General features: G+C 36.5%; 1 protein-coding gene across 1 annotated transcript; it reads right to left on the bottom strand.

The window, feature by feature from the left end:
• Positions 1-1863: 1863 nt before the first annotated feature.
• Positions 1864-23743, bottom strand: LOC128231600 (uncharacterized). Its single transcript, XM_052944623.1, has 8 exons — positions 23644-23743; positions 21551-21688; positions 18962-19075; positions 18004-18087; positions 17123-17245; positions 5673-5777; positions 3493-3559; positions 1864-3102 (listed from the first exon to the last, which is right to left on the bottom strand). The coding sequence occupies exons 1-7, from the start codon at positions 23729-23731 to the stop codon at positions 3540-3542; spliced, it is 672 nt and encodes a 223-aa protein (XP_052800583.1). The 5' UTR covers positions 23732-23743; the 3' UTR covers positions 1864-3102; positions 3493-3539.
• Positions 23744-24469: the final 726 nt, after the last annotated feature.

Here is a 24469-nt window from a genome sequence, read left to right as displayed (position 1 = left end):
CTTTCAACCCCTACCCCCTTCGGTTTTTGTTTCAAAATCGTTGTTTTTGGTATGACAAAAACTTCGACCTGTCAAAATTTTATAAGGCAATTGCGTATTTGCGTACAGTCAGCTACGTCCCAGTTTTGTGTCGTAAGAAGATAGCGGGTAATTTGTAATAATTCGATTATGGTTATACAGTGTTGATTTCCAAATTCGTCAACGTTGTGAAACTGAAGTTTAATGCTATGCAACCAGCAAAATTTTTGTATGCAGATGAAATCACTCGTCCGTTAGTCACGAGCACGAGTGAACTTATGTTTTGCCTGATAACTTAAAACATTAATTCAGATGGTTATGCTAGTCCTAAAAATGATTTCAGTACGAAAGTAGTTTTAATAACCTTTAATTAATGTTCAACATTTTTTCCTGACATCAACAGTACCACCTTGTCTCTTATGCATACAATACAATTATTAAATTGAAAACTTCAGTCGAAACTTCAAATATATACCTTGTTAAGTGGTACAGTGTGTGTATACCACGCGATAAACAGCGTCATAAATGACTCGTCGGAAGGCAATATTTTTCTTTAAATGAAAACTTTAAACAAAGTAAACTTTACTTTTTCTTCAACATTTCAAAAGGCACATATCGCAGTCTTTGTCGCTTATACTGCCCCGCCTTTGGGTTTTTAGCAGATTTTGATTGAGAGTTAGTTTCTTAAAACAATTCGACAAACCTTTTCATAAATCGCCGACTGATGGAGGACTGTCAAAACATTATTTTGGAAACAGCCTTGTTGAAGTGATCGATGAAACATATCATCTAATCAAACCCGGATATAAAAGGAAGACGGGGCTCTTTAAGCGGCAAAGACTGCCCTTTGTTTTATTTAAAATGATGAGCAAAAAGAAAAGTTATCTTTGTTTTAGGTCTTCATTTGAAGCAAAATGTTGCCTTCCGACGTAGCATTTATGACTTATTGTCACGTGTCTACACACACTGAAGGTATAAGACAAGGAAAGGGTTTTGTCTTGGCAGTTAATATAAAAGATTTCAACCATTGTATACTTTATCACTTATTTGGAGGTCCTTATGAAAAATTAATCGTTCGTCTAGCTGTGCTACGCTTTAACGTCTAATGTCCACAAAGATCTCCCAATAAATAACAACCTTTTACCTTAATTTATCATCTATGTTGTGGAACGCATTAGTTCGATTTAGTCATTTTATGTTGCATGAATTAAACGGATTTAGCTATGATGTTAGAACGTAGAATATGCGCCATTTATATTTATTTGGGAACCTTTAAAAGAAGTACACTTTCGTTTGTTATAATTACTTTAGTAAGTACTATGTGGTTTTAAGTAATATGAACTACACACAACACACACACAGCCCGAGGGTGACAATGAGGGTAGTGGGTGACAATGAGGGTAGTGGGTAACAATGAGGGTAGTGGGTAACAATGAGGGTAGTGGGTGACAATAAGGGTAGTGGGTGACTGTTGTCAATATCTAGCGTGCATTATACGTTAATAGCTTTGTAATACATCCTATTTACTGAACTAACAAGCTCCGCCTATTAAAAGTCGTTCAGGTATGGGAGTTGATGTCTATACGAAAGCAAAGGAAACACTTTCAATAATGTAACCTGTTAATCGAATGTACATGTAATCTGTTGGCAGACACAGTCGTAATGTTTTGTTAACAAAACATACTTTATACGCAAATAATATACTGCAACTTTTATTGTTTCTTTGATGCATACCAATATTTGTCCGTCCGTCAGTATGTTGATCAGGCCGGTACTATAGTGTCTAAGCTGTGACCTACTCAATTTCATTCGAATTTCGACCAAACTTCACAGGATTATACTTCAACATGGATAGATGTGTAGCGAGTACAACCGTCATCTCAAAGGTCAAGTCACACGTGTAGGTTTATGTAATAAAATATGTATTTCATAGCAATATTCTGTGACTAAAAAAATGCTTTTGAAAAATACTCCTCAAAACAAGTTAAGGACCGCAAACTGAATAAGCCTTTGTTTTTAGATTGTTTATGGACATCGATCAAACGGATGATAATTTATTATCTCTTATAAACAATTGTGAAGGTTCGCAATAGAAAATGACATCAAATAAATATCAAAGAGATCTGCGTTCGATATCTATCTTAACAATTGATTAATTACACGTAAAATGGGTGTGTAAAAATCACAACACTTTCACCAGCAACCAGCATACACCACCAAATGTTTATGCCGTGTGTGTTCACCACGAGCATCTAAGATCGGAACCTGCGAATCGACTTCCTAATCTGTGGACGGCGGACCCGTGCCCACTCCTCATTAAATGCCTGTGACAGAGCTTCCTGTGTCTGAGGAGGGAAGGGTCTCGAACTAATCGGTCTATGGAGTATGTCCCATGCTTGCTCTATTGGGGTTAAGTCGGGCGATCGGGATGGTCAGTCCATACGCTCAATACCGTCACCTTTTAAGTACGTATTGACGACCAGGTCCCAAAATCACAAAAATACTCAAGCCAGATCTCAGCCTCAGTCTCAACTCACTTAACCACATAAACGCAAAGTATGATTCAGGTGGATATAGTTTGGTATGATCGCGATGGTGGTGTTCTGTAGGTGACGGACATAGTGTCGGTGACGACGACATTTCTGTAGCGACGGACATAGTGTCGGTGACGACGACATTTCTGTTGGTGACGGACATAGTGTCGTTGACGACGACATTTCTGTAGGCGACGGACATAGTGTCGTTGACGGCAACATTTCTGTAGCGACGGACATAGTGTCGGTGACGACGACATTTCTGTTGGCGACGGACATAGTGTCGTTGACGACGACATTTCTGTAGGCGACGGTCAAAGTGTCGGTAACGACGACAATTCTGTAGGCGACAGTCATAGTGTCGGTGACGACGACATTAGTAATGATAATCATCGCGATGGTAATGTTGAATCGGGAGATGATTGTTTCCGAGGAAGGTTGTGTAGGCGACGGTGATGATGTCGGCAACGACGCCCATGGTGATGTTACTCATAGTCATGGTTGATGGGAAACAATACATACTGCTCTATAAAAATTTGTTGTTTTCTTTGTGACCAGTGCTGGAAAAACCGTCTTACACCCCCATGTTAGATGAGTCACGCGCAACAACGAGTCACATCTTTTTTCTTTTTTATTTTATGGTTTATGAAAAGTACATTATCAGTAAAAAAACGTCGCACGCGTATTTTGGTGAAATGAATGAAATGGCGTTTTCTTGTCATTTTTTCCACAAATTGATAATTTTAGATATGCAAGAAAAAATAGCCATCATGTTTTTCCGACTACGCACGTGCCCTCGGGTCGGAATTTTCGATCCGATCCGGAAACACATGATCGATACTTTTATTCTTCTACCGTTTTACAGTAAACAAACATTTAACGTGAGTTAAAAACTTTAATTTGGTTATCAACAAAACAAATTTCATTTTCAGCTTTCTTCTTCTTGCCAATGCCCATTTTTTTTAAACTGTTATGCTGTATTCATTGTCAGTCTGCAAATTTATACCCTGAAATAGAAAACACAATTCAATCTCCATTTGAAACGCTAACAAACAAATACAGAATATGATATCAACTTTCAGATGAACAGGCCAGCACGAGGCAAATTAATAGAACAGTTCACCTTAAAAAATTTAAACATAGCTGAACTTGTCAATGCTACTAGCTTGCATCACAGTCATAACGTTTAATACTCTTGTATGAACTCAATTGTTATGTTCATTCATACACATTTCTTGACTGGAAGAAATAAATGTTCTCACATTAATGCAGAAACTACACAATGTAAACATGTTTTAGATAAGAACCTCCATTTCAACCAAATGATGTCGCCTATTGGCCCTCAATAAGTACAAAGATTTAACACCAATGACGTCATAATTTGGTTCTACGTCATAATTTTATTACCCGTCTACTAAAAACCTATTTTGTAAAAGCTTAATGACTAAGAATAGGGCTTTCTCATTTTGCTCGACCCGACATTCTCAGTCATCGAAATTAGACTTTGGGTGTACAAGCCCGAGTTCCAACACAAGTGCTTAGCATGAACATTCTTAACAAGCCCTGCTATATAAAATCCAGAATTTGAGCGAGCCCGAAAAGCGTTTAACCAGTGCAGGGCTTGCGGTCTTTTGCTTATTTTGACCACCGCCTTCTTATAAAGTATAGAGTTTACAATATGTGTTTTGAATATTACATAACTGACGTTTCCAGCTCAGTAATGAACTCGCCTATCGACATTAGCGTCCAACGTTTGTGACCCGCGTTTAAACAGACATGAGGCCGATTGTTCAGAACTTTGTTAAAGTAAACAACGTTGTTCACGTCAAAGGCGTCATCGTTGTTCACGTCAAAGGCGTCATCGTTGTTCACGTCAAAGGCGTCATCGTTGTTCACGTCAAAGGCGTCTTCGTTGTTCACGTCAAAGGCGTCATCGTTGTTCACGTCAAAGGCGTCTTCGTTGTTCACGTCAAAGGCGTCATCGTTGTTCACGTCAAAGGCGACATCGTTGTTCACGTCAAAGGCGTCATCGTTGTTCACGTCAAAGGCGTCATCGTTGTTAACTTTCAAGTCACTATTGCTCTGTAAGTTTCACAGATACACTTATGATCTGCAGTATTCCTTACAAGAGGTGAGACAACTGTTTCAGCTGTACTTGTTTTATTTAAATATATGAGCACATCGCCAAATAGTTCATCTTTAAAAGTTAACAACGATGTCGTGAATCCCGTTGTTAACTCAGGGACGTGATTGACCTGGCAACTGGAGGGCTGAAACCATTTAGGCCATGGGTTCTCGGGGGTACTTTTGGGGTCAAAAGCACACAGCCGTATAAGAAAAACTGGTTTTTTAGAAGCTCCTTTGAAAGTTCTTCTGAGTATAAATTTGAAACAAACTGGAACATCAAAACTTACAATCAAAAGCACTCTATAAACTTTTTAAATCAGCTAAAAATATATTTATTTATTTATTTATTTATTTATCATTATTTTATTATTATTTTTTATTTTTTTTTTTTTTGGGGGGGGGGGGGTCCCTGGTGCCATTAGATCCGCGGAATTCCGCGAATCCGCGGACAAATCACATCCCTGTAACTTTAGCAAAGATCTGAACAATCGGGCCCATGATGTTAAATTTTAGTTCCCCGTCTGCAAAACACACGTTAAAATTGAGCAATCGTAATAAACTAGATGACATGAAGTAAATTCTTAATGAATAAGAATGGGCGGAGTGAACATAGTGAACGGGCGCTGCTTAATCATTAAGAATTTACTTCAGGTCACCTCACTGCCTGTAAACATTATTTACTCATAGATTCCCCGTTGGTGACGCAAAATCTGACGCAGTGAGTGTCTATGGATTAGTGACAGTTGGCGGACCTTGAAACACGCCCAAAAGGTGAAATTCTCTTATAGATTTAGTCTTGGACTTAATGACTGCCTACCTGTAATTTCATTAGCTTAAAATGAAGGTTGTATTCTAAAGTCAGTTAGAATATATTGTGCTGTCTTATAAACTGACAGGGATGGATCCGCTCGCTCCATAATGAAGATGTTTTATAATAAGTTCCAACTGAGATTTTGGCATTTTTGAACGTATGGCAATATTAAGAGACATTACCTGCATGCCTGCTCAGTTTAGCTCCAACCATCAACCCCAGCGCTACGCAGGTGAAGACAGACAGCATCCCTGAGTGTAATGACGCGCCAGCACTGGTTCCGGCTGCTGTAAAAACATATGCATTTTTCCTACTGTGAAAATAAAATTCTTGTTGTTAAGGAATTTGATCCCAAAAACGTTTTTGTATTGAATGGTTAGTGTACTCATTCTATTGTCTTTTCTGGTTGTTTTAACACATTATTGTTCAGGCATTGTTGTCCGGTTAGCGCAGTGGTCAACGCACTGGCTTCTCACATAGGCAATTCCCGGCCTAGGCGCATGCTAGTTTGGTTTGTGGTCACCAACTCGGACAATCGTTGTAAAATTAAATAAAGTTTAAACTAACTCGGTCAAGTGGGTTTTCTTCAGGAACTCCGGCATCCCCCACCTCATAAGACCACATTCTCGAGTAAAATCGTGCAAACGAGACGCGGAGAGTGATTGATATAAGACATCTTCCAAAAAAAAGTGCACCAACAACTCCCATGGTATATCAATAATTCAGAGTCATTTTTTATTACTGATTCTTTGCATGTTGGTGGAAAATGATCATATGAATAGCAAAATAATTTACAAAAAACACAATCTTTATTTAAAATGTATTTTTTATAACTTTTAAATTTGAAGTTGCTAATGTCACAATATGACGGAAGTTTTGACAGACTATTGTGACATTAGCAACAAGTAAAAACTGGGAAAAAGCAAGCATGGACTGAAAATAATATAATATTTCATGGATTCCTAAATTATTCTTATTGACTGGATAAAGAATATAAAAAAACATATTCAGAGAGTCTTTGCAGAAAAAGATGCCATACATTTTCAGATGTTGCTAATGTCATTTATTGACAGAACAGTATGTTGCTAATGTCATTTTTTGACGGAACAGTATGTTGCTAATGTCATGTTTTGACAGAATAATTATATGTTGCTTCTTTTGAAAGGTAAGTATTATACATTTGTATGTCCAGGGTCAAACTTTTGTCTTAAGTCATATTCATAATGATTGATAGAATGTCGCTAGTAGGCATATATAATTGTAAAATATATGTGATGTTTATTTTGACTGGTTAACAGTATATTACATTGCACATGTATGCGTCTGAAATGTTGGTTATGTACGTTCATGTGTCATTTAATGTAATAACCTCACCGTCTAGAAGCGCATGCTATGTAACAGTATACTGTTAGTCGGTATATATAATTCATGTGGGGTTATATCCTAGGGCCCATGTTCACCTGAAGTTAAGAGCACAGCTTGTTATTTTGTTTTGTATGAAATATAGGTAGTTGCTTTTTTTGGAAGGACAAGACTACATTTTAGCAAGAACTACTGCTAAGTAGAATAAGTTCTTTTTATATTTGAGAAAATATGTGTGTGCATTAATCATCTTTCTGTACATGTATACCTTTTTTCACTCAGTGTTGAATTAATCAATGTTGGTTTGCTTATTTAGTAACACAAAACACAAGGTGTCTCCAAAGTATCCACAAATACCTGTTGCTGTGTGTTGCCTCTGCTAATCATGTGTTAGAATCCTATATTCAAAATAAATCTTTGAACTGCTTATTGTTGTAGCTTTTTCTACTAGATCGTAAATAGCAGTATGTTGTAAACTTTGATTTATGTACCTTTTGACTATTCAGAGCTACAGATTATGTTTTGAGTCTATAGGGTAATTCAGCCCTTGATATTCATTTTAATTTGGTTTTCATGAATTTAAATTGGAAATGGGTAAATTGACAATTTTGTTTTATTTCATTAATTAAACTTTAATTATAATTACTTTTTTCACCCCCTCTCGTCAAAATTAATTGGGGTTTAAACAAAATAATTGGGTAATATACCCCAATACCCCCTTATCTGTAGCTCTGACTGTTAACACCTCTCTGTAGCATGCTCACTTGCTTGTAACATAGCTAGAAGGGTGGTGGTTTTGCACATTAGCCATATTAGTCATTAACCAGGCAACCATAGTGCTAAGTGGACCTGGGGGTTCAAGTGAGAAGCAAAAGATGCAATGTACAATTCATGCAGCACACTTTTTCCATTATGTGTAACCTAGAACCTTTCCCTAATCACATCATATAGTTGTCAACTAGACCTTTGTGCTTGCAGATCTATATTATCCTGCTACAAATTTGCTTTCTCAATTAAATCTCATTTGATTTGCTCATTGTTATTATACAAAAAAAACACACGTGATTTCTGAACAATACTTTAATGCCAAATTACTGAAGAAATAGAGCCAACAAAATCAAGTGCAGCTTCAGCCTGGGACACATTACAGGTGATTCAGTTTCTTCTTGATGAACTCTGAAAAAGATAATAGAAAGATAATAACGACAAACACATATATCTATCTACATGTTTGCTATTCATTGTATATGTGTATATATATATATATATATATATATATATATATATATATATATATATCTTTGATTGTTACCGCATGTCCCAAGTGTTACAGTATAATTTTTTTTATCTTACTATTGAAATTTGGGTTAACTTATCAAATGGTAATACCATACTACAATGTATGCAAAGGACCTGTTATATTAAATATTACTGTACCTGGGAATTGATACAGCACTCTTGTCCCACACATTTTTATGTCTGGTGGAGGAAGTTTGAGATCAACTACATCAGTTGCAATGACTGTGTGCTGTAGCTTGTCATCCAGAGCCCAAAAACCATTCTTCCTCGCCTTTGTGAAAAAACGAACCCATGGCCAATTGTCCACCTAAACATATTTTAAAAATCAGTATTGTTTATATACATGTATATGATACAGAAGTTTATTTTATGTTTTTCGGTGGTTTATCAAAATATAATGGTGGATTACATCCTGATAAATTCACTGTCCACTCGGTAAAAATGGTCAAACTCTGTTACCCACATTAACGCCAAAAAGTATACCGAGCATAGTTACTGAATGTCAGAAAAAGTATGATGATGTCGTAATAATGATATCATGTTTGTGGTGCTTTCTGATGACGTTTCCCGCGATTTTTTGATATTTTATTGAAATAAACCCAACAGACGTAGAGCTTGATACTTGAACAGAAAATTTGTTAATATTGATGTAATATCAAGATAATTTCACTTGTGAACACCAAAAGTAGTTATTTTCACTTGTGGCTGCACCACCTGTGCAAATATCACTTTTGGTGCCCACTCGAAATTATAACGCGATATTACACCAAAACCAACAATTATCCTCTATTTATTCTATTTTTAACAGAAAAACTGCTGATAAACTTTTAAAAGTTAAATAATCATGGAAAAAACAGATCTCAAGAACAAGTAAACAAAAAGTCAAATTGCTCATTTATTTTATATGTATACACATTTCACGTGTTTATTTGCTTCTATGTTGTGTTTCCTGCAAGTGATCAATACTTATATTCAAACAATATAAACACACCTGTATATATTATAACTCATTTGAAATAATATCTTGTAACACTAACAATAATAATATACTAACTTGTTACAGTAACAAGCAAACACTTGTAACTGTTAAAAGGTAGCTAGTTTGATTTCATACTGGAAATTGTCATATTTTATAAAACTGGCTTAAATCCATACACATTCTACGTAGAATAACAAATATAAACCAATTTTCAAAAAAAGTTTGCAAAAATTATTAGCAAAATGCACATTTTACTAGTGTCTGTAAACCGAACGTAGATTCACAATAGAAACTTCAATTTGGTTTGTATCTGTGTATTTCGAGATAAGTGCTAGTATTAATGTAAAAATGTAAATAGACAGGCAGTTCCAACTCAAGTTCAACTACGTGTTCAGTAGGTTGTCTTCCACATTTCAAAAAATATGTTTGGAACAATATTTACGGAATTTTAATCGCTAACTTGACCCACGGGGTCACGTTAAGAATCACCAGTTTTAAACAAGTTATTTGGGTGCCTGTACAAGATCTAATCACTCAGACTTGAAAAACAAGTTTTTATAAAGAAAGAGCCATATTAAATTTAGGAAATTACAGGGGTAAATATTTTAGATAAAATCAAACTAGCTACCTTTAAGAGTTAATAATATGGTAACAGAAACAAGCAAACATTTGTAACTGAACATTGACAATTTTCTACACTTACAACTGCGGGAATGAAAGATTGGCCATGCTGGATCAAAATGTAATCTCCAGTGTTATACCTGCAGTCAGTTTTAAAATTAAAGTTACATTACTGTTCCAAATGACCATGTAGCTACGGTTAACTCAAACATATTATGCACGTAAGACTATGGTCCCTAAAGTGTAAGTAAATTATATGTACCTAGCTGGAAGTTTGGTCTGGTCACTGGGTTGCTGCTGTGCCAACACAACACTGGGTGGCTGCTGTTCTGCCTCTACACTGAATGGCTGCTGTTCTGCCTCGTCACTGGATGGTCTCTGTTCTGTCTCGACAATAAATGACTGCTGCATAGACTCTTCACTGAAATTTGTAAGGAGTACGGTCCTTTATATACCATCTAAAACTTATGATATACAAATATGTTACCTTGATTCTATCAAGGTCTTAGCTAATAAAAATATTCAAGTAATAGATTTATATTCAGCTCTGCCTCTGGATTTAATGAGATTCAATATTCACAGAAAGAAGGGGCATTGAAATGAGTCTAGTAGGTATCAATACTAATTTGTTACTGTTGCATTCAGAACTTACTGTGTAAAATCGTGGTCCCTTAAGTATAAGTAAATATATACATGTATATACCTGGATGGAAGTTTGGTGAGCTGGACACTGGGTGGCTGCTGTTCTGCCTCTACACTGGGTGACTGCTGTTCTATCTCGTCAATGGATGGTCTCTGTTCTGTCTCCACACTGGGTGACTGCATTTGTCCATCCAAAATATTGTTAGTCTCAGCTAGCTATAATTTCAAAATAAACTGTCAGTTACACAAACCATTGTTGTTACTTTTTCAATCCAATTTTTCTAAATGTATACATACAATACTGACAGATATATCTTATTTATAATTCAATGTCCATATGATATATACTGCAGGCATAGGGTTAATGCTGTACATTGTATTTAGAAAAAATATGAGTTATTTTTTGACGCCTTTAGACAGAATATATATGTACATTTAAACATATTCAAACTTTGAAATGCAACAAACCACCGCTGTATAACTTTGAACCTGTTACATTTAACTTCAATTGTAATTGAAGCCAAACACTTAAATCGCTCTTTGCTTTCTGGGTTAAACCAGTACTAATTGATGCAAGTAAATTTTCTTGCTCAAAGACAAACAAAATTTGTAAAAGGTCAGACAACTTAAAACTCTAAACGAGCTTTTGAAACATGCCTGGTAAAAAAAACTAACCAAACTGGGTAAATCATTTCCATCACTAAGTATCTCATCATGGTCCAGATCGTCAAGCAAATGACCAATGAAACTGTTATCTAGTACTTCATCAGCTGTCCAGTCATCGTCAACTTCATTAAAGTCTTCAATGATGCCTAATACACTGTTGTCTGCAACATTAGATTCCATGAGTCCTTCAGATTCACCAACAAAAGTCGGGAGCAGGGCGACAAAGTGATTTGGATGCCAGTTTATTGCATGAAGATGGTCCCCATTTAAGTTTGTCCACATCACATAGACAGGTGCAAGTGCTGAAGGGTTAAAAGGATGGAAGGTCCTGTTAAGATCTGATCTTACTGTATGTCCACCATGTGTAGGATATACAGAATATACAGGCCGAGAAAGTACATTTGCCAAAGCTGCAATTTGCCAAATGCCCATATACACACCACCTCTTCTGATGTTGAGCACTTCATTCTCAAACAATTTTCTAATTGCGCAATCAGTTAGCTTTTCCCCATTGTAGTTGTCAGAATACATGGCATACCTTTTGGCAATATGCATGGGTTGATTGCCATCTTGAAGATATTCATCTAACAAATATTTATCTTGGTTCTTTATCAATTCAAGAACAATTCTTGCTCTCATTTCTACAAAGTTTTTTTGATGTCCATAAGCGAAAACACTTGCCACTCTAGGTAAACAATTCCCATCCCCATAAATTGTTGATGGATACAAATCTACAATGTCTTCAGGGATAAGTTTCAATGAATTTTTGTCTATTACCATCCCAGCTGAAATGAGAGATACTGTTGGAGGTTGTGGTAAACTTTGGAGCAAAATATTTTTGCTTTTCAAACCTCTGAATGTTTTTGGTCTCAATAATTGTTGGGTAACACTTTCAACATGCTCATTCGCTGTAAGAGGTGCACTTTCTGGCTCAACTTGGTCTTTCAGTGGTGCAATTTCTGGCTTAACTGGGTCTTTTAGTGGTGCCCTTTCATGCTCAACTTGGTCTTGAAGAGGTGCACTTTCTGACTCAATTTGGTCTTTATCTTGATTTTCCAGTTTAACTTTCTTTTGTCTACCGTGTTGCTTTAACAGCTTTTCTTGGACAATATGTTTGGTAATGTAATTTTGAACGTATGCTGTATTTAAACAGTTGGAATAATCCCCATCTTCACAATTCTTGCAGAAGCATGATAGATTTCTGACCTTTAGGACATTTTTTGTTTTTGTGTTTAGTGCCTGGTGTATTTTTCTTGTATTTACCAATGTTTTCACTTCTGTTTCTAGCCTGTCTCTAGAAATGTCTCCGTTTTCAACAAAGAAGAATTTTCTTTTTGCAAAGGTGTCATCCAGTTCCAAAGTACTTTTGGCATAATTAAACAAATCATGTGCATCATTTATCACCACCTTCCTACCAATAATCGCCCTGTCAACAGCTCTGTTAAAAACACCTGTTTCTCCGTCACAGTCTCCCTTACCGTGCTCTGAGCCGAAAAAATTGCGATTAATTTCTACATCTGCATGTGCTAAGTCTGCAAATGGACCCTTAGATTTGTACTGGGAACTACAACCATCACTGAACACTATTTTTTTTCTAGGCGTTTTTCCAAGCTGAGTTGCAAGATGTTGGTCAACTAATTGCTGGAAATGATTAACAGCGTGGTAATCATGGTTGTTATCCTCTGAGATGATGATAGAGGTTTCTCGAACTGTGCCATTTTCTCCTCGGTAGTAGCTCACTATAGGGTGTATCGTGATATGTTCAGCAGTGAAATAAGCAGACTTAATTTCATCCTGATGTTTAACTTCTCGATTTTTAGCAAAATCCAACACCTGCAATACACAGTCATTTGGCAAATTGTTTTTTATATTAATAAACTGTTGAGTCTGCCATTTTGCTATATGAAAGTGCTGGAAGAAAGTTGTTCCTTGTGCTGGTTTTTCAACATCTAAATGTACCAGTTCATGTAGCAAATCATCCTTCTTTCCTTTTTTGGTAACCAGCGCTTTCTTCACTCTTCCATCTTTGCTTGTTTTATTTTCCCATCTACCCCAGTAAATTTCCTTATCTTCAGGGACATCACTATAAAACTGATTGATTGTGTCAAGATAGTTATCAGAACATTTTTTGCAAGTTCCATTAATGCATTCTGGCTTGTAGAATCTTTCATAGTCTGGTTTCGGGCAAAGAAGAATTCCTAAGATATCTTCTTCATTCACCTTCTTTTTGCTTTTGTCCAATACAACCCTGCTGAGAGATAAAAGTTTGTACCTAACATTGATACAGTAGCTGCAACAGCAGAATTCACGATGACACGCTGCCATTTTGCGTATATTTTTTGGTCTCATGCCTGCAAATGTACCTAAGCTTACTCGCTTTGATGGGTATTCAGCATTATATTTGGAGTGAGCTGCTTGTATGGACACTTGTAACGCATGCCCTGGTCCCTCCTTAGTTGTGTATCTTCTCTGTGGAAGCACCCTTGATATGTCTTCCCGCTTATAAAATTGCTGAATCGATTTTCTGTCTACTTTGTACCTGCGTACGACACTTTTCTTCTTTGAAAGCGTGCGTCTATTTAGTTGTAGCTGGTTGGCAAGTATGCGGATGCTTGACTTCACAAGACTCTTACCTATTGTTTTCAAGGCCGATTTTCCAGTCTTAGATGACTTTAGTCTTGTCACTGTAGAAAAATCCAAACTGACACATCTTGATCTTTTAGCTTGTATCACGCCACTTTCTTCCAAAGCTTTCCTTTTTCGGGGTGTCGTTCTCTTAATTAAATTGTCAATGACTATGGCAAATTTTTTTGGAGTTGATGGCAGGGTTGCCCGAGCATTGCTCGTTACATTCCAACAAGTCTTTTTGGAGGAAAATCCACTGCTTTCTGCAACTTCAACTTGTGGAGACACAACTTTCTTCAAACTTTGTCTTTTCATAGCCTTACGTTCCCTGTCTTTTTTTCTTATCCATGCTTTCTTCTGGGTTGACAAATTAGCTCTGCTTTTACGTTTCATTTCCCGATTATAGTCTCTTTTTGTTTTAATAAGGTTTCTTGTAACTTGATTTTTGTTCACTTTCTGTTTCTTAAGTGGATTATCAATATCTATGCCTTCTTGTTTTTTCTTTTCCATATAGCGCCTTTGTCTTTCTCTTTGTAACATGAGTTGCCTTTCTTTCTTAGCCTTTACTTCTTCACTTACATCTCTTTTCACAAGTTCTTTCTTCAAATTTATTCTGTTTGCTTTAGATTGTTCTCTCTGTTTAATCAAGTAGTCTTCATATAATGCTGGATCAGTTGCCTTCAGATGTTGCCGATATACAGCACTTCTGGATTGCCCCTTTTCCATAATTTATTCTGGAAATACAAAAAAATTATCATAGATGGTGTGTTTAATATTCTGTCACACGTTCTAACTGAGCTAATCATATATAGATGTGCACGCACACACACTCCGTTTTTTTTAAAAAATAATTTAATTATCCCTAAAGATGCATTTCGCACAATGGCTCATCGGGGGAAAAGGGGAATATTACGTTATCATCATAGAAACAGCGTCATGACATATGCATCATTGTGACCATATGAGTACAAGTAATGACGTCATAGAATTAAGCGTAAGTTTAAAATATTGATAAAATGTTGTTCCTTTTGTAACCTAGCTGACACATTATTACATGGAAAATTGAAAATTTAGGTTCTATAATGCAACAATGATATACGTGTGCACTCATGTAGGAAGCCTTATATGTATGAATATAAACAATACTTAAATTGTACGAAGGTCGTGTCGACAATTTATATGTTGAAACAACGGGTGTGCCGATAATAATATATGTTGACACAACGGTCGTGCCCATATTATTCTATATCGGCACGACGGTCGTGCGGATAAGGAATATTATCGGCACGACCGTCGTGCGGATAAAGAAAATATTCCGCCCGACCGTCGTGCCGATAGCCTTTATAAATGGACTATTTCCATCTATGCATAAGCTTTTAAAGGGTTGATCACAATAGAATATTTCAGGAACAGCCCTCATTTGACTGAAAATTCAGAAATTCACAAAATACACTTTTTTAATAAATTTTCTTCATATTACTTGTTCAGAACTGATAACTATTATATTAGACAGGATTTATCAGTAACTGAATAAAATAAAGCAATTCACTTATTAGCTGATCAATACAACAAAAGAAAAGTGATCAACCCTTAAAAAGATAGCAAAAACATACTATACACTGATATATCCGAATATTGGTACTATCCGGTTACTGAACATATACACACTTGGGCAAAAAGAAAATACCATATATATTTCGAAAGTTTAATGTTGATTTAAACATGGAAAGTGGTCTTATACAACAAATATATCATTTTATTTCTGAAATCTCTTTTACTTGTGGCTTACTCCAATTGTCTGTCCAGATATGACGATTGCCAAAATATGTCCGTCCAAAATTGACGTATGAATTGTTAAATAAAAGATAGTCCGTCAAAACATGACCGTCGCAAAAGTCAGTCTGTCCAGAATGACGATAAACACAGATTTGGTCCGTCAAAATGTGACGTTCGCTATAACTACTCCGTCAATAGATGACCATCACAACAGTTTGTCTGTCAAAAATGACGATCAACATCGTGTCTGTCGGTCAAAATATGACGATCGAACCTCAAATTCAACACCGCAGCATGTATAATGGACATTTACTTCTTGTTTTGAATCCAAGTCACATAAATGTTATAAAAATTGTAAATATTGGCTCTAAATAATACAAACCCCGACAAAAAACACCAATGGAAAACAGGATGTGGCTATCGTCACTTGTTTCGATCGTAAAATAATGTTGACAGACAGTAAACTTACCGCATTTACCGCTCAGCATCACATTGTAAACAAACACGCCGCCATTGATTTGGAAAAACGAAATAACCCGGATGTAGTGAAGGCGCCACCTATGTCAAGCTTTCAACAGGGAAGGGGTAATAACTGCCGCATTAACAATGCCCCGGAGCGATCGTCATGAATAGATTTTGACAGAACTGACGCTGACATTATTAATTGCATGCAATAAACACATTTAAATATGATTGTTATATATTTTAAATGTATTAATATCCACAAACATCATTATACTGAATTGTGTGCACAGTTCTTACAGAAGCTATGTGATTATTTACGCGGGAAGGATATTTTTTTTGGTGAAGCACGAACGTCATCTATGTTGACGGAACAATTTTTTTTAAGGAATACAATAAAATGACAAAAAAATCGATCTAGCACGGATAAAAACCATGATGCAAATATAACAAATCAATATTCATCATATAGATGACAGAAATAAACATAAATGGAATCAACAAAGTTACTTAATTTTAAAAATAAACAACATTTAATAATACCATCGTTTTTTTCGGGAGTTGTGTCCGTCAATTTTTGGTCATTTTCAGATTTTATTTTTGTAAAAAAACAACATTAGAAACAATACATTTGCTTCAATTCAGTTTTTTTGTGATACACATGCCATAATATTATATGTATAAAAATCTCAGTCAATACAAATCATGTTCTTATCGAAGATACAGAACATTTCTTATTTTGACGGACAATGGTGCACTTTTTTTTGGAAGATGCCATAATGTTTACTAACTTGTTTCATAATCGTTGTAAAATATATAAGTGTTTTTAAGTGCACTTAACTGAGGCAGTTTCTCCTTGCAAATAAGTGTACATTTTTTTCCCCCAAATTATAATATTTTATGAAATACAGATTCTGTGAATGAATGAGATAAATTATAAGTTAAATCTTGATAAGACTAGCTCTTTTACAGCATAAAGTATGCATAAAAAAGTAAAAACATGGATATCTGGTAATATATTTGCTAATTCATCATGACTTCGTATTTTTCTAAAGTCATATAAAAATCCCAATTTGGAAACAACAGATGGTGAAAATAATTCCGAAAGAAGTCACTGAATAAGATTAAACTTAGCATTGTTTTTCACAATCAGAATGGACCCATTTCCCAAATGGTGGAAGAAGCACTTAGGTAACTTACCTCCCTTTTTGAGACAGAGGTCGAACACGGCCTCGTAGCCCTCGATACAAGTACAGAACAGATTATCGGCACACACCGCGTGTTCTATGCATGTGTCGTCGCCGAGACATTCGTGGTTTGCGTCTAAAATGACAATAAATAGAACAAATAGACCTTCAGGAGGTAAGAGGTATCTCGTAAAATACATTAATTTCCGTCGTTTAGGAATCAGGACAAACTGCCGTACAACTGTTGCACAATTCAGAATAGTTTGTAAAAAATACAAGCATGTTACGGTTTTGATGACAAAACTGGCTTCGATTTCAAATATTTACTTTTGCCTAATCTTTTGAACAGATAAAACATGGTTTAACACGCATAGAGTTATATGGTCATTGTTTATTTAAACGAATTATATCGGATACATTTCTTTAAGAACAATTACTCAATTGCAGATGATAATGCTAATTTTAAATCATAGTGAATAAAAAAACTTAAATATATATTTTTTATATGTGTTGATCGGATTTTTTCTTGCGCGCTTCATGGAATTTGCTCGTGTGCCCCACTGCGTTCATACAGAATGAAGGCAAGAAACAATGCGATCAATCCTTAAATATCACATGATAATGACTGTTGTCCGGTCAAAAGCTACTATAATTCAACTATTCTCGTAGTTTATGATATTTTTTTCTTTGGATAATGAATTTATAAGTCTTATATCAAAATGATTATCCAATTACATGATATCAACAAATGAAGTTGTTACAAAGTGTTTTATGGTAACACAAAACTTCATAATACTAAGCCCCTGCCCCACCCCACCGAAAACTGACAAACTAACTTCCCCTGACTTCACGGGAGACAATTGCTTCCGAGAATAGTAACTTTCGAGTACTCACAGATGACCTTGGCCGACGTTCCCGTAAAGCAAGTAGCGGCAATCACGAGACATATCAGGAAGATGCCCAATCCCGACCGATAACCTGAGACAAAATTACTCCACATTAACCAAGTTAAGAAAGCAGTGCTCCAGCTAGGCGTACATAGTATTAACAGTCATCATTGTAAGCAAAATGTTGCCTTCCGACATATTATTTATGACGTAATTTATCACGTGATACACACACACACGCACGCACGCACGTACGCACGCACGCACACGCACACACACACACACACACTGTACAAGGAACTAACATTTTTAATTGAAAGACGACGATCAACAACATTGCTTATTGTACCATGATAGACTATAAGTATCTACAATGGCTGGTCGAGAGCGTAAGATAGGCGCGAGGATTATGATGGACTTATTTTACATTTTACGAGCGGCCTTTGTAGAAGGAACCCTTTTTTTCCGGCTTTAGTTAAAGTGAAACAAAATATGATAAAAAATCATATTTTTTTTACTTTTTTACGGGTTCTTAAGATGAGTTGAATGCCCGTGGTAAAGATAAGGCTTTTAAGCAGAGCTATTAAAATATTTGTATCTATTTATAATAGGTGGCGGAAAAGTTGTTTCTTTGTATGCGTGTATTAAAGAATTCTTATACCAGTCAGAACTGTGGCCAGGAGTACCATGCAATAAGTTGTGTATGGATAAGTAGCAATGCTGTTTTAATATACACAGAGTACTTATGAACGGTAAGCCCGACGATATGGTCCAAACAGTTACTACATACACCCATGGTGATTTAAATTTTACAAAACCCGTCCTTAGCGCTGTCTGTGTATAGGTTCAATCCATTGGCTTGGGTAAAAGGTGCAGTGTTATTTCTTCGTTCTAAGTTCTTTTGCCTTTAATAAATAACTAAAATAAGTGTTTTTGATTTTTTAAGAAATAAATTGACACCTCACCTGTACGTCCACATGACTTCACTCCACGCATAAATCCTAGAGCGATGCAGGTGAAGACAGACCACAGTCCTACTTGTAATGACCCCGCCCCGCTTTCGAGGTTATCGATGGATGCTGTGAAAAACAGTAAAACGATAAGTTATATCGTCTAAATACGTGTTTGACCTACAGCTCAGTCAATGACAAGAGCTCAGATATGCATTTGCAAGAATGAACTTTACAAATACTATCTGCATGATCTTCATAATGAATATAGTTGCTGAAATATATTTTGATAAATTAACCTACATGTTTTTAGAATACTCTGACAGTAGGAAACGTCCAAAATGTCTGTCTGTTATTTGGTTATTAAAAAAAAACTTTAATTCAACAATTTCTCCCACGTCAGATATGTTGATCCAAAAATTTGGCCATGCCCGAAAATCTTATCTTGCCGTCGGGCAAAGATAAAACAAGTACAGTTAAGTACCCGTATGGAACTCCTATTTTATTGACGTCATCTCACAATTACCTCCCATGTTCAAGACCGTCGTTTGGCAATATTTAAAATCCTAATTAATTACTTCTCGCTTCAAATGGCACCATAAAAAGTTTTCACGCTCCAATGAAGAAATACTGCTGCACTCTCTGTTTCTTTTGTGAGTCTGTAATGTAAATTCCACTAGCGTGGGAGAGTTTTAACACAACGCGTGCTAACTGCTTAACGTATTCTATTCAACTGATCTTGGGCCTCAACAAATGGCGGGAATATGTAAGCATGCGCATTCAACATACACAATATAAAACACTCTCTTCAGAACTATCTTCAGAACTATTTAAAGAACGACTTGACTATTTACATAACCGGAATCACTGCGCGCATATCCATGACAACCACACATATCACATATCTGTACGCAAACTATTTTACAACGCATAAAAGAGTTCCAGGGAAAAAATACATTTTAACTTTATTTTGTTAAACTGAGGTGGGAGAAAAAGGATAGCCGCTCGTGTAAGATAGAAACTCTCGGCCTCGGAAAAAACTTATACTCTTCTTCCAAATTTGGAAGGTTCGCTTTCCATCATACTGATTCCAAAGCCTCGCTACACTTACGTACCTTTCTCTTACTAATTCAAAAACTTCGCAACACTAACCTCACCTTCTCTAACTGACAACAAAATTTTAAACATAGCTTTGGAAACACTTACCTTCCCTTCCCTTACTGATTCCAAACCCCCTCTAGACTTACCCCCCTTTCTCTTTCTGCTTCCAAACTTTTAAACATAGCCCTCGCCACACTTACCTCCTTTCATTATACTGAATCCAAAAGTATTAAGACATGATAGCCCTCGCTATACTTAGCTGCGTTTCTTATACTGATTCGAACCGTTTAACCATAGCCATCTCTACACTTAAATCCCTTCTGTTACTGATTCCAAACCCTCGCAACACTGACCTCCCTTTCTCTTACTGATGTTAAACCGTCGCTACACTTACCTCCCTTTCTCTTACTGATTCCAAACCCTCGCTACACTGACCTCCCTTTCTCTTACTGATTCCAAACCCTCGCTACACTTACCTCCCTTCTCTTACTGATTCCAAACCCTCGCTACACTGACCTCCCTTCTCTTACTGATTCCAAACCCTCGCTACACTGTACTCCCTTTCTCTTACTGATTCCAAAGCCTCGCTACACTGTACTCCCTTTCTCTTACTGATTCCAAAGCCTCGCTACACTCACCTCCCTTTCTCTTACTGATTCCAAACCCTCGCTACACTGACCTCCCTTTCTCTTACTGATTCCAAACCCTCGCTACACTGACCTCCCTTTCTCTTACTGATTCCAAACCCTCGCTACACTGACCTCCCTTTCTCTTACTGATTCCAAACCCTCGCTACACTGACCTCCCTTTCTCTTACTGATTCCAAACCCTCGCTACACTGACCTCCCTTTCTCTTACTGATTCCAAGCCCTCGCTACACTTACCTCCCTTCTCTTACTGATTCCAAGCCCTCGCTACACTTACCTCCCTTCTCTTACTGATTCCAAAGCCTCGCTACACTCACCTCCCTTTCTCTTACTGATTCCAAACCCTCTATACACTTAAATCCCTTCTAACCGTTACTAGCGGTTTAAGAAAAATGCATAAAACATAAATTTTTGAACTTGAATATAAAAATCTGCGATCTAATTTTTTTTTCAGGAGTCTTATATAACTGGTTTCCATGTATTTTCTAAAAAAAACTGGCTCGTTCGAAGACAAAAAATAAAAAAAAAGTTGTCAAAACGTTCAATCTGTGAGAGTGCAGCTTTAAACATAGCCCTGGCTACACTTACCTCCCTTTCCCTTACTTACTTCCCTTTGTCTAACTGGTACCGAACTTTTAAACATAATTTTCGCCACACTAACCTGACCCTTTCTCCTACCGATCCCAACCTTTACTACCCTTTATGATATCAACCTTTTAAACATAGCTCAGGCTACATTTATCCTCCCTTTTCAAGTTCTAATACAGATCCAACACTGAAAAAAGCGCCTTCGCAGCACACACATTCTCTTGTGATGTATATGTAAAACCCTCCACATTACTCTCGCTAAACTTACCTCCCCTGCGGATACACATGCCATACTTCGCCAAATAGCCGTCGTCACATATACAGTACGAGTTGTCAAACCAGTGTGTGTGTTGACACGTGGAATGTGCTACACATACAGTGTCCTCGTCGCACATCCAGTTCGCCGCTTTTATATAAAAAAATAAATAAAATAATCCTTGTTGTCTGCGATATTTCTCTCAATATTTTGGTTAAGTCGAAATTCGAACGAAAGCCCTTGGCTCTATGTTTCTCATAAATTTACTATTTTTTAGAAACAACAAAAACAAAACACATCAGCAAAAGCAGAGTGTACAGTACAGAACAGATCACGATACTCAGTCACTAATAGTTTTATGTTTTAAATACTAGTGACTATAATATTAGTATATAAAACATAAAACGTATATAACTAAGACACTTTTTAAAAATAAATCACTAACATTCTATCATTGTAATGCTGCTTTTGCTATCACAGTGACCAACGAGATGATTAATCATAACTTTATTGGTGTTTACAGTTAGACACTGAAAATTGCAATGTTCTCGTATTATATTTGATAAATAAAATATTCAGTAGAAAGAAAAGGCATATAGCTGATAGTATAAGGCTACTAATAACAACGAAAACATTGATATTCTAATTATAATATTACACATGTCAACATGATGTCTACAGTACAGAGGCGGTTCCAGTGCCCAGTGTCATTAAAGAAGTGAAATTATCTTAATGCAGTCAGTGTACGAAGCCCGACATGTAAACACTTGAAAGAATTGCATCGGGCTAATGCAGAAAGACCGACGTGCTTGTTGCAATTTGTGTTCTTCATGATCATAAAGATAGAAGTTATCATTCTGTGACCTTTACATTTGAATGGAAAGGAACGTTTTACGGTTTACAGCGAAATTATTCATTTGCATTGGGTGATACAAATAACGTTGGTATCGCATTATGACTGACGAAAATATTCGGTAATTATCGATAGTTTATCCGATCGCTTCCGAGTCACTCTGATTGGTCAGAGAATCGCTCCGGTGGCAATATTACAATTGTCGGTACTGGTTCTTCTAATACAGTATTGTTCTTTTTATGTTTATTCATTAATACAATGATATTGTTGTTGTTTTCCGGTGAAATGTCTTTGGCAAAGCTGAGTTAATTTCCTGGCGCACAAATCCCGACATTTTCCAGGAAATCTGAATCGCGCACACTCTAAGTTTCACATGATATTTTCATTATTTGGCTATGAATTTGTAAAAAAATAATTTTGGTCGGTATTTAAGTTAAGGTAACGTACCTGGTACATTTTTGAGTTTGTTACGACTAAGACTCTTAATAAAATGTAAAATGAAGGGATGAGTAATCTTGACTACTGTAGAAGCAGTAATGCACCAGTCAATTGTAACCACGGACCTGTAATGCACCAGTCAGTCCAGTCAATTGTAACCACGGCCCCCAGGTCCGGGGGTATACCGCGGGAAATAGGCCGTGTCTTACCTTCAAGGTGGCCCCGCAGTGCCGATTGAATGCGGTGGTTTTGTTTTCGCGCCGAAAATGGTGGGGAATGGGCCTTACCTAGGATGTCCTGGGGTTGCGGTGGGCATTTGGCGGGGATTTTACCAGCAGTTTGTCCCCACAGCCACAGCCACAGGGCGGGGATATTTACCTGCGATTGGCTGGACCGAAAATCAAAGTATCCGCTATTCCCCGCACCTTGGGGGGGGGGGGGGCGGGCGTGGTTAAAATTGACTGGTGCATAAGAACCACAGAAACCAGATATCAAGCATCTAAGCCGCCAACTGTGGACGCATAGGTTCATAAGTAGCTACAGTGAGTAAGGCCAAACAAACTTGACAAAAATATTTTTTAAAGTAAGATTTACAATTTCGTTTTTAATAAAAAATGTTTTTTTTATAAACACAGGAAAAATAGGAACTCACATTAAGTTACAAAGTTTCAAGAACAAAAAATATCATGTCAGGATCTTGACCTGTGTCTGTTGCAAATGTCAGTGTCAGTCAGAAGTGTATGTACGTTAAACTTCAGTCCGTCCTAGTACTCCTACTTATGTCTATACAGTTATGTATCAAACACAATCTTACGTGTCGGTCTTCTGCCATCAACACAGGAAGGAGAGCAGCTCAGCATGTAAAATACTGCAAAACACGCTATAATCCACAACCTTGCCATCGTCCTCGTGCGTAAAACAAAACTGCTTTGACGTCACTACATGTTATGACGTCATCCTGAAAGTTCAATAGAGGCAACTCTTGCTTTTGATAACAATACCAAACGGTCGTTAACTCCCTTGCACTGCCTTCTTTAAGAAAAAAACATACGAATAATAAATAGATCATCAGTTAATTACAGGTTAAAATATCACGAGAAGTCATGAATGTATTTTATAACTTAACCATTGTGTATCATAAATAAAACTGTTAATGTGAATAAGTACACTACAGTATGATATAAAATATGACAAGAAAAACGAACATAATTTTACATGATCATCTACTTGCACATTAACAATTTACATAATTGAGATTTATAAACACTATTTTTGTTAAGATCTACTGTTTCGTGATTTAGGGACTGCCTCAATTGATCAGAACTCAATTATAAACTTCGTTGATTTTCTCAAGTATCAACCACTTGTGTATACATGCAAAGAAACGTGAAATGTGCTCGCCGAAGATTGGACCTGATTTAAGCTGTTCTCCAACAAATTGACAGTTTTGACCTTTCTTAGTGTGTTGTCTCGGAATCAGCTAATTTGGTATTAAAGCCTTCAATTCAGTCATGTAATAGAAAATATCACTATAATTGAGAAAACTGCCGAAAACTCCATTTTGATTAAAGCGTAACTAACGTATAAAACATCAGTTTTCGAACGTATTTATTTTTATATGAAAAAAACAACACTGCGAT

The sequence above is a fragment of the Mya arenaria genome, chromosome 4 (assembly GCF_026914265.1).
Source record: "Mya arenaria isolate MELC-2E11 chromosome 4, ASM2691426v1".
NCBI classification, from domain to species: domain Eukaryota; kingdom Metazoa; phylum Mollusca; class Bivalvia; order Myida; family Myidae; genus Mya; species Mya arenaria.
This window is presented reverse-complemented; position numbering and strand designations above follow the sequence as displayed.